Source organism: Pinus tabuliformis, chromosome 4_1, assembly GCF_031772625.1.
Source record: "Pinus tabuliformis cultivar Carrire ecotype Pingquan chromosome 4_1, CPIR1, whole genome shotgun sequence".
In the NCBI taxonomy this organism is placed as follows: Eukaryota; Viridiplantae; Streptophyta; class Pinopsida; order Pinales; family Pinaceae; genus Pinus; species Pinus tabuliformis.
The window spans coordinates 802,086,475-802,098,234 of record NC_142303.1 but is presented as its reverse complement, the minus strand read 5'-3'; the positions used below and the strand labels follow the sequence as shown (position 1 = coordinate 802,098,234).

General features: G+C 34.5%; 1 protein-coding gene across 1 annotated transcript; it reads right to left on the bottom strand.

Moving 5' to 3' along the window:
- Positions 1-2,618: 2,618 nt before the first annotated feature.
- Positions 2,619-3,884, bottom strand: LOC149178629 (universal stress protein A-like protein). The gene is made up of 4 exons (XM_089423673.1): positions 3,462-3,884; positions 3,266-3,369; positions 3,061-3,179; positions 2,619-2,953 (listed from the first exon to the last, which is right to left on the bottom strand). The coding sequence occupies exons 1-4, from the start codon at positions 3,667-3,669 to the stop codon at positions 2,872-2,874; spliced, it is 513 nt and encodes a 170-aa protein (XP_089279799.1). The 5' UTR covers positions 3,670-3,884; the 3' UTR covers positions 2,619-2,871.
- Positions 3,885-11,760: the final 7,876 nt, after the last annotated feature.

Below are 11,760 nucleotides of genomic sequence, written 5' to 3'. Positions count from 1 at the left end.
CCTTATGTGATGAGAATGTTGTGGTCTTAGAAGTATATAAATACATTTCCTACTCTGTATAAGGTTCTGCAAATCAATTTTAGTACAGGGCGGTGTGGCGATGGAAAATTCCTTTGAAGATTATTATATTTGGATGGCTTGCATGGAAAAATTGCATTGTCACTTGGGATAATATTTGTAAAAGAGGAATCAATAGTCTAGGTTGGTGTATTTTTATTTTTTTTGTAGGAACTCGCAAGAACATGTCCTTCATATGTTTCTACAATTCCTTATTCTTGTTATATGTGAAATCTTATCTAAACATTTTCTGTGTATTAGGCTAGCATAGTTATGGATCCCAATGGTTTTTTTGTTTTACATATATACCCGCAACAGTTTTTATGATGATATATTTGAGGGTGGGAATAGTTGGATATGATGATTATTTTTGGTTTATATGTACTTGAATTTTCATATTAATATGATTTCCAATGTTTTTTCTTTCCTAGAATATATATATATATATATATATGCCTCATAGATTATTTATATATATAATATAAATTTGAAAAAAGTTATAAAATAAAATTAAAATAAAATTTTAATTTGGAAATGAGTAAGGTTTTCGGGCATGTGGTATTGATAAGCCATGGTATTGACCCATGGCATTGTAACAAAGCCTATTTACAAGTTAATAATATCCATAATAAAATGAAGGTGAATATGCATGGTTAAGAATCTTGTAATATTATAAGTTTATTGTAAGTATTAAGTTTTTATGTGATTATTAATTTTTTTTTTTTTTAAGCAAAGAGTAAGAGTATTTTGTATTAATAAAAGCTAGAGATGGGCCCAAAACCCTTACATATATTTTCAGAGATAAAATTATTTTCTTCATCAAACCACACAAAATGCTTACTGCCTCTTGGGCTAAAAAGCCTTTTCAGACAGAAGAGGTGACCACTATAGACTCTACATAAAGACATGAGGAGATAACAAAATTTACAAACTATCATGATAACATGAGAATTTTAACAATAATAGACTACAACTAAAAAAGCATCACCCGCCAAGATGAGGTATAGACCTCAACAAAGACCATGACTAGTAGCTTCACACCAACTGGAGCAGCAGGTTCTGTTCCTCTCTGCAGTAGCACCTGAGCCAGTTCCTCCAGTTACCTTTTGCTTAGTTCAATTGTTGGAGACTTCCAATGCAGTCACTCGAGCACAAAGTGGATGGACCTCCTCCCACAATCCTTCTAGAGAATTTTCCATATTTGCATGGTGATTTAACAACTTTGTCTCCATTAAAAGCTAGAAGGAGTACCTCTACCTCTCCACCATTTCCTCTAATTTATGAATGGAAGCTAACATCACCTGAGTAGGTTCCAAGTGCCTTTCAAGAACTATTTTTGCGTTGAGATTCTCCTGAGATCCCAAATTGCTTTCCATCTTGAGACAAGGGCCCAAATCCAAGCTATCAAACACTTTGATGTTAGCTCCTCCTACTTCTAAACCCATATGAATCAATTGAATAAAATGAGAAGCCACGAGGTTCAATATATAACTAATACCAGGGCCTTGCCATGAGCCAAACTGCAACATATGAACCAAGATCATCGCCATAACCTTGCCAAGACAAGAAATTGATGTCGAAGGGATGCCATATGAAAGATGAACTAACTCCTTTTCCTTGCACAAAGCACTAGATGTCACGACCAAGGAGATAAACTATAACTCACACCAAGAATAGATTAAATAGACAAGACTGCCAGGGAAGAAGACATCCGAGAAGGGTTGCCACTTGTTAATTGTCTTTTGCCACCGAGGACAAACCATGCTATTATGGGGCCACAAAAGGAAGAGGGCTAACCGGATCTCGTTTTGTCTAGATTGGTTCCAAATTTCCACTTTAAATTTGATATGATTCTTTCTAGGGAATCCAAACGAGGTCTAGAGGTGGAGAGATGAATGGGGAATTCTCTCCCAAATATTCAAATGGAATCTTGTTAAACCCAACATAGTAAGGAATTGGGAAGAAGCCGAGCATGCGGTCTAGTTCTATTACACCTTGGCTCATGGTGGTGCATTTTTTAGCTAACCTATCAACAACCGGATTCAAATATCTATACATATGGAAGAGTTCCAATTGTTCGAATTGAGAGGTGGAGGCAAAGATCCTTTGGCTTAATAGAGAGGACTCAAAATTGATGAATGACTATCATAGAATTTTCGAAAATTGTTAGCCTGGAGATTTTGAGCTCATTGGCTAGTTCCAGACCCTTCCATAATGCTAGATACTCCGCTTGGTTATTTGTCCGTGATCCGAGGCCCCAAAGAAATTGGGATACATTTTTTTCATCTAGGTCAAATATGACCCCTCTCGCCTACCTTACTTATTAATTAAATTTAAATATAGTTATGAAATAATTAATTTACAACCATATATCTCCCCATATCTTTATATTTTTAAATTTAATTTAAAACAATATTATAAAAATAAATTAAAATAAAATATTTAAAAGATATTGACATACATTCATTTTTACATTAAATTAAAAACCTACCCATCTCCCCATACTTAACTATAAAACACAATAACCAAATAGAAACTAAATCCCCAACCAAACCAACCCATCAATATTAAATTATAAAATTATGATAACAAAAAGGAACCATATTTACAAGCTTTTTCAAAATGATTAAAAAATAATGTATCACAACATGAACAGGGGTTGATAGCAGCCCTTGATGACAGCATAACAATGCAACTAACAAAATCCTTGTCCATTCACAAACTGTTCAAAACGCTGGTAGTATACTGTAATATCAACACACTATTAATATGATTTATCCATAAACTTTGCCATGGTCAACCAACTACAGCATCTCAATCCTTGGGCTGCTTCACAATCACCACGGGACACTTGGCATGGCGAACGCAATAATCGCTTACAGATCCCAAAAAGGTTCTGCAAAAATTCAATCAAAACACCTAGGCACCCTCAGTCACAGAGTGAAGGAGACCAAAATCAGCAATCCAACAATACCATTTACAGAAAGGTTACGTATTACATACCTTTTTATGGTTCCGTAGCCGTGGCTTCCAATGACCAGAAGGTCTGCTTGAAGCTTCTCAACTTGTTCACATATAACATCTTTGGCATCTCCGGTCTCCACTTTTGTCTCAACGCATATCTGAACATTTATATAACAATATCTGAATTTATAGATTCTACAAGAATTCTCCTAAATATCAAAACTGGCCTAGCAAGAATTCATACGTTTTTCTCGCTGCAGATGCCTTTGGCCTTCTCCAAAACTCTTTCTGTTTTCTCCCTTTGTTGCTTCTCCAGGGATTCCATAATATCAGACGAGAAGAAGTAAGCTGTTCATCAAATCACGACCCATCATGGTTAACTACCGAAAAAGAAATCCATAAAAACAAGATTGCTCAGAATAGTTATTTATTTCTACGACCTGTGCCATCGACTGCGGCGTAAACCCTAGGGGGCGACTGGGCGTGCAAGATAATGACATGGTCTTCACTGGAATCTTGGAGTAGGAGATACTGCAGAGCCCAAGACAAAGCATACATGCTTTCTTCGCTCTCGTTCACTGCAACAACCACTCTCCTCTGCATCAGCCTTTGCTTCTGCTTCGAATTGCTCTCCTCAACCTTAGCCATTTCTGCAAGGCAAACAAAATTAAATGCACCTAATAAAATTGATGGACCTTTTCTGACCCTCGCTGCAAATTGCAATGGAGGAGGAAGTTCTGAGCCACCTAAACCATCCAGAGGTCGCTTTAATAAGAGGCTTTTTGTGACTACCGACTACGCCTCTGCTCCCACGGATGGTTCTCGTGCCCACCACGATTTTGAAGAATCTCTAGTCTAGGAAACCACCTTCCGAATCACTGGGCCTGCCCATGTGCAAATCCACTCATCATATCATCTGTCAATATTCCATCAATTCACATAGCTGAATAAATCAGTACTGTCTTGCACCAAATTTAATATATTTTTAATTGAAAGTAGCACCATGTCATCTCTTTCACTTTATTTGTAAATTTTCATGCACCATGTTAGATATATTACTCCGAGCAGGTAGGAAGGAAACATATGTAGTGATCATTTTGATCATTTTAATAAAGAATGTTTGATTTTATTCATGATAATCCATCAAATTTTAATCCTGCTTTTGAAGCACCATCTGGTTTTCTTGTTTTATCATTATTAAAGTTGTAAAAATTACACATTCACTCTAAAAATGGATCATTTTAACCAAGAATGTTTATTAACCTGGAAAATTATTGATTATATTTAGCCAAATCACCTAGTAACTAATAATTTACTCATCAAATTTCATCCCTGCATCCAAGGTACTACCTGGTTTTCGTGTTTTATCATTATTAAGGCTGCAAAGACTGCGCATTCACTCAAAAAGTGAAAACGACGATTCATTATATGAAGAGTCTCAATAGTGTCTCTCAAGAAACGGCCTTCTAGTAAAGCATAATGGTTGTCCTCTTTTATGTAAAGGTCTTTGATCTTCTTTAAACTGATTTGTTCTTAAACCCTAAGGGAATAAAAACCATGGAGGTGTAAGTTTGAATTTCTTTACACTTTCCAAATATATATTGAAATAATGTCACATGTATGTGACAGATTATCTCTTTCAACACTTTAAAGCTTGTCTGGTGTTAATATCAACATTCCTTAAGAAGATATGTGATTAGTGTTTTGCCCTAACAACATTCCCTCAGAAGATATCCATCGATGTTCTGTTAGAAAGTTTTTTTTGAAGATTAGTAAACGATTAACCAAAAGACACCCAAGACTTTAATCAAGGTTTACCAACCAAAAATAGGGTTGCTTTAATAATAAATTATTAACAAAAAATAGTGTAACTTCACACTTGAATTTTTAAAACTTTTAGATAAGTTGGAAGTTTAGGTTTTTAGGTTTTATATTTGTTATAATGAAATGTTATTATTTTTAAAGTTTAAAAAATGTAATATATATATATATATATATATATATATATATAATATATATATATATATATATATATAGTAAATATATTGAGATTAGATTTCAATTTTAAGAGTTTGGTTGATTTTCATTTAATAAAACTAAGATGTATTTATAATATTTTTCTTAATACTTTTTCAATATAAAATAGAATTTTAAGGAATGGAGAGTAATCTTTTATTTATAAATTAATTTAGTTTTAATGAAAATTAATTAATATTAAACAAATTTAGTTTAATGACAATTAATTAATATGGAATCACGAAAGTAAAATTCTTATGGGGTTTTAAAAGAAATCTGACAACCAAGCATAGATGTAAGGATTTTTGTGCAGACTAAGTATTGCTAAAGACAAAGGTGTAGAGTATATTATTGTTTTAGGAGATTCATTGCTTATAATTCAATACCTCAATAGTGAGAAGAGTCTGAAAGATAACTCTCTCGCCTTGGTGCTCCAAAGGATTAGAAGACCAGGTGCATTTTTCACTCCAAGTGGTTCTATCATATTCTCATAATTATTTATCTGCAAGCTAACAAGGCATGCTCCTTGGAAGAGGCCATGTTAGAAATTAATGATTTCATTAGACCCTTCCCTATCCCCTAATTTCTATATGGTCCTAAGTGTTTGGTTGTCCCATAGGCTCTCCCTTTATTTGAATATGGTTACCCTAGAATCTATCTTATTCCCTATCCCCTCCCTTATAATCTATTTTTCCCTTTGTTTCCTTGTTTATGTTAATTGTTCTATGGTTTCACCCTTTATTATCATGTTCTTCTCCTGTGATGTGTTAGATGTTATGATATGCCGCCATGCAGTGGCAATGCTCTTCCCTTCGCATGCTCAAATTAATTACATTTCTTTGCCCCAAACTTGGAATTTCCCTCCACTAAAGATAATGATGGTCTTCTTTGAAAGAAGTACTATGAAATTTAATGGAAATTTAATGAGGATCATGTGGGTTGACAAGGGAATTAATGTTAAATTTGGATTGAGCCTTGCTCTAGCTATATTCATGCTTGTGTGCACATCTATGTTTTCTCCATCTCCTAAGGGTTCTATGAATATAGTTCTCGTTCAGTCTCTGGTTTCAATTGTGGCACTAGGGCAACCAATTTTCTAGTAGCTTTGTGAAGAGCTATGCTTCAGACTTTAGTTTCTCCCTCTCTGTGGGCTGAGTTCATGGGTTTGTCACTCTAGTTAAAGGAATTTTGGAGGTTGGGGCTCTCTCATTCGAAAGCCACCCCAACATCACTTGATTTCCCTTTCCTTATCATCATCAATTTGGCTCGAGCTCAAATTCAGGAAGGTACTTCTTTGCTTCTTGTTTTCAATTCGATTCACGGAAATCAATTTGGCTCAGATGGCAATTTTAGACTCTTAAGCTTGCCTCTCAGGATTCTTGGTTGCAATTTGAATCCTTTAAGAAAATTTAAGGTTTGGCTAGTTGTCAACCCAACAGCTCAATGGTCTTTCGCCCTTGGAACATTATGAATTTATTTGGTTAATGGGTGGTGTTCCAAATTTTTTCTCCCTACTCCTCAATCAACCATAGTCTCCTCTACAGAGTCATCAGAAAAATTTCATTCTAGGAATTTCAAATTGGAATCCCTAGCTTTCATTTTCTTTAGACTAGCCTTGAAGTATTTGAGGGGAATCCTGGTTCGCTCCCTTTTTCTATATGTTTTTGATTAATCCCTAATCGACATTCTCTCATGAAATCATAATCTAATTCAGTGGATTCCTCAAAAACCTGTCCATGTTCTCACTGTTTATCATCCCATGAAGTCCTCCATAGGGAAGACTATGATTTGTAGGTGAAATTTTGTCAAATGTATCACGTCCAGGTGGAACATTCTGATAAGTTATTAGCACTCCAGACTTAGATTTCTCGCCTAACAGATGAATTTGATGTGCTTTGGAATATAATCATGGATCTCATACTAAGAAATGAAGTTCCTACATGTAAAACACCATGAGGAGACAAGAAAGTGGGATATTAATTTCAATAGGCCTACAACGGAGAATGATTAATCTGTATGGTTGTGGCTACATGTGTCTTAATGTGTTCCTTGTTGTAATCGGATATAATCGAATCTACATTTAGTCTTGTGAGGTATTACTATGTAACAGGTTTGTGATGTTTTTGATCTTTGGTTAGTTCTAAAAATGTTGATGTAACCCCCATGTATTTTTTGTGACCACGTGTAGACTTAATAACAAGATACTCATTTTTCTGTAAAAAACAATATTTATATATAAGATTAATTAATTATATTTTCTAAGAGGCGCTCCACTCTAGCAAAGTAGAGATGTTGTAATGTAACGTAATGTCTTATAAACATTTTGACTCGATCAAAATAAAATAAAATAAGATTTTGATCCCTCTTGGTGGTTGGTAGATAAGGAGTTAAGATGGATCGAGGCTGGTAATTTTAAAAAATATTAAATTAATTAAAGTTTATTAATTATATTAAAGAAAATAAATTACAATTTATATATTAAAAATCATCATTTTTTAATTTATAATTTTTTTCAAGGAGGTGGGGAGGCAAATGGACCCTTTCATTAATTAGAAAAAGTTACATATAGCTTGAATTTCTAAAAGAGGACTAAAATCTAGGAGATAATTGAGACTAACAAACTTCCTACCAATAATAGATGATAAAAAATGACTATGATAATCTTGACAACATAGAAATCTCCTTGAATATTCAATATTTCAAAGGGAGGAAATTCCTCTAACATTTGCATGACTTTCCCCAAGTTGACTAATTGTTCATTGTTCTCTTGGATCCATGCCTTATTGCTCTTACGACCTCATTTTTTGGCTTATTAATCTTACCTAAAGACTACCTTGAAATCCATTGTTTGAACCCAAAGACTGGAATGTGAGGAACTTGGGCCCAATTGCTGGCTTCGAAGATGGTTGTTGCACAAAATACTAAACTGATGAGCTGACATGCCCTTCACATCTTTTCCATGGCATTTTTCTCCAAGGGAAATCAATGGTGGGTCATCTAGAACCATATATTTTGGAATGTCTTCTTCTTAAACTTCTTCTAAAGGGGAGATAATAATTTATTGTGGTGATGGATATTGCAGGTGCTCTGAGAGAGAATTTTGCACAATACTTGTAGGATTTAATAGAGGGTTATGGATTTTTCCTTATGTTGATTCCATGTTGTCTTTCTCTTGAAACTCCTTCGGGGAAAAGAGAGACTCAAACCTATTTTTAGATCTAGGGATTTGGTTAAGATTTGAGGTACCTTGAGGACTCAAATTTCATCTTCTTTGGGGGACCTTTCCCAAATCAATGGTGTGAAAATTCGCTTGAAATGCAGCAACCAAAATTAATTTTCCTAACTGATTAATAGTTTATAATTTTCCTGATTAATATTGAATTAATCAAATTGCAATTTCTAAACCAAATAAAATAAATGTTGTGGAAATAAAAATGTTGGAAACTGAGAAATGCTAGCACACACACATAAAACATGACAATGTTTTTTGGACAATTGTCTTGATCCAAGTGGCTCTAGAAATGTTCAGAAGTTAAAGAGGGCTTAGGAAAGCCTAAAAACTCAAAGTCCATGAATTGCAATAAAATTAGGGTCAAGTCAAAGATATCATCACAATATTTCCAATGGCACAAACAAAACCTCAATCCAACATCGTATGTGAAAGTTATGGCCAATCAAAGTTTTGGTCAAACTAGACCCCCCATTAAATTTAGCATAGCGCCAACTAAATTTAGGTGCTTGCCAAATATGGTGGAGCCGCTAAATTTGGCAGCCACAAATGAGGAAAAAAATTAGCACTTCACAGTGACAGATTTGGCGGTCGGAAAGGGTGAAATTTCCGCCTACTTAATTTTGTCGATGACCACTAAAAATCTGGTGGAAAAATTCAAATAATTTATAGTAAAAATAAAAAATAAAAATATTAAAAATGGGGTGGCAGGCTGCCATGTATATGTATATGTATATGTATATGTATATGTATATGTATATGTATATGTAGATATATATATATATATATATATATATATATATATATATATATAGATATAGATATAGATATAGATATAGATATAGATATAGATATAGATATATATATATATAATATATATATATATATATATATATATATATATATATATATATATATATATATATATATATATATATATATAATATATATATATATTCAGGGGGTTGGGGCCTGCAACTTTGACTTGGGACCCCTCCCACCACACAATGACCATCATTAAATAAAAGTTGGCAGGTGTCAAACCTGTGTCGGCATGGTGGGTCGACCTGCCACCAGTGGCCCCACATAACACCATATGCCATATAAAAAATTGTTCCAAAATAAAAATTGAACCATCCACCAACCACTCGGGGGTTCCGCGGGGTTTGACCCTAGGACCTCCCCAAACTATTGTGTTAAAATAACTTCGCTAGCCAATGGGCCAACAACCCCATTGTAAAATCCACCTGAGAATTTTATATAAAAATCGAAAACTTCCAGTCGACCAACAGATAGTGGAGCACCAAGCATGGAACCATAAGCAAGCACAGAAAACAAGGCATGAAACCTTGATGCATGGGAATCATGAGGAATCTTTAAGATCCCTTTGAAGCCAAATTTTCACAGTTCTAGAATTATGCCAACTTTACACTCAAATTACTCAGAATTTCACTAGAAATCTGATGGTGTAGATGGTTTTCTAATCTGAGCAGTGAATCTTATAGAGATAGATTGTTGAGAACAGAGCGATGAAGGTGGAACCTTGACGCAGGAATCTGCACAAAATCTAAAGAATTCCACGGAGGCCCGAAATTGGCAGTTTGAGAACCAAGCCAACTTTATACTCATTTTCCTAATTTTTCTCATTTTTTCATAAGGAACATGATGGTATGATCAATTTATTCATCTGAGCAATCGAATTTCAGTCAGCCCGCAGAAGAGAATTGCAATTTTCAGGGAGCCTAGATTTGACCAAGACAGAAAGGGGTCGAGTTTACAGTCATTTTTCACGATTTTCTACCAGGAACTAAATGGTGTAATCCATTTCATCAGTAGAGGTGTGCATTTTCATACCATCCCCAAAAGTGGAGGTATAAGGTGTCTTTTGTAAATGTATGCAATTTGGTATTCATTGAAGATTAATGAAAGAGGCCACCCAACATTGAGCAAGGCTCAGAGACATAACCCACATTGGGTGAAATCCATTATCAACTTTTCAAAGTGGTCAATACTTTAGATCTGGGGATCTAGTTAAGATTGGAGGTACCCTGAGGACTCAAATTTCATCTTCTTTGGGATGCTTTTCCGAAATCAACACTATGAAAATTTGCTTGAAATGCAGGAACTAGAATTAATTCTCCTAACTGATTAACAATTTATTAATTTTCTAATTAAGATTTAATTAATCAAACTATAATTTATTTACCAAATAAAATAATCATTTCGGAAATAAAAATGTTGGAAACTGAGAAATGCTAGCACACACACATTATATTAGACAATTATTTTTGGTCAATTATCTGTAGAAATACCCAATGTGGGAAAATAGGTGAAGTAGTTGAGGGTTTTATTATTATGCAACAGTGAAATTATGAGTACAATAAATATGGATGCTCAACTAGCTATCTAATATGAGAGAAATACTGCCAAAATCACCCAACGGAATTTACCCTCATCTCCAAGCAATCTCAGCTCAATCTTACAATTGAAAAGAAAGTTCTCCAAACCCTTTGCACATCTTGCCACACACTCAACCCATAATTGATGCTAATCAATCCATACTGCTTGCTACTGACTAGGGAAGTGTCTATCCTTCCTATTGGAAAATCCTCTCAGCTTTTGGAAAATGAAATGACCTCCTCTCTAGCTAAATTGAACTACCTCTTTGAGGCTCTGCATAGGCCCTATGCTGCATCCTAAAGAAAATAATTTGGCCTCCTCTCTTCCCTCTCTAGAACTAGAAAATATTTTTCGTGATCATTGCCTCTGCACCTCTCTAACTCTACATTCCCTCTCTAGCTTGAACTCTGCTATTGGCTAGCTAAAACTGCCCTAGGAACTCACATTGTTGGCTCTCTGTTGTGTGTTTCTCCATCTACCCATTGACCTATTCTTATAAACTCCAGTTGGGACTCCAACGACCAATATTAAAACTTAATTAATGGCTAAGATCATCTCTAAGTTGATCCATTTGAGTTTTTAGAGAATTCTCACCTTTCTCGATTAATTATTATTAATTCAATAGTTTTCTTAAGTTAGACCTAAGAAAAATTTAAATCATTGTCAATTAATTTAATTGAGTTATCTCTATGTGGAATTTCCATAAACGATTTCTGGGTTTTTGAGAACTCATGTGTTTTCTATCAGGTACTTAAGTTTATGCTCAAAAATAAAAGTTCATAGAATGGAATGGAAACTATATGGTTGGATAGATCTCGATGATTTGAATCCAATGCAACTTGTTTCATCCGAAACAAAGTTCGGATGCTCCCAGATATGAGTTCTGATTAGTTTTTTAAGTAGGAAAAATAAGTGTACAATCAGCAAGTTCAAGTCTCTTCATCCAATTAGGAGGCACCAAGTGTCACTCTATTTCTAATCCCGCAAATCAGCCCATCATATTGGCATAGTTTTTCTTTTAAAAATCGCACCCTCCCCCCAGTCTTGCCGAGATGCGATATGCGATATCACATTGATCACATTGCAACAAGAAG

Coding starts and splice junctions, on each gene's coding strand:
- LOC149178629 (XM_089423673.1), bottom strand. CDS start 3,669: ATGGCTAAGGTTGAGGAGAGCAATTCGAAGCAGAAGCAAAGGCTGATG. Junction 3,370..3,461: donor CGCCGCAGTCGATGGCACAG/GTCGTAGAAATA, acceptor TTTGATGAACAG/CTTACTTCTTCTCGTCTGAT. Junction 2,954..3,060: donor GGCTACGGAACCATAAAAAG/GTATGTAATACG, acceptor GAATTTTTGCAG/AACCTTTTTGGGATCTGTAA.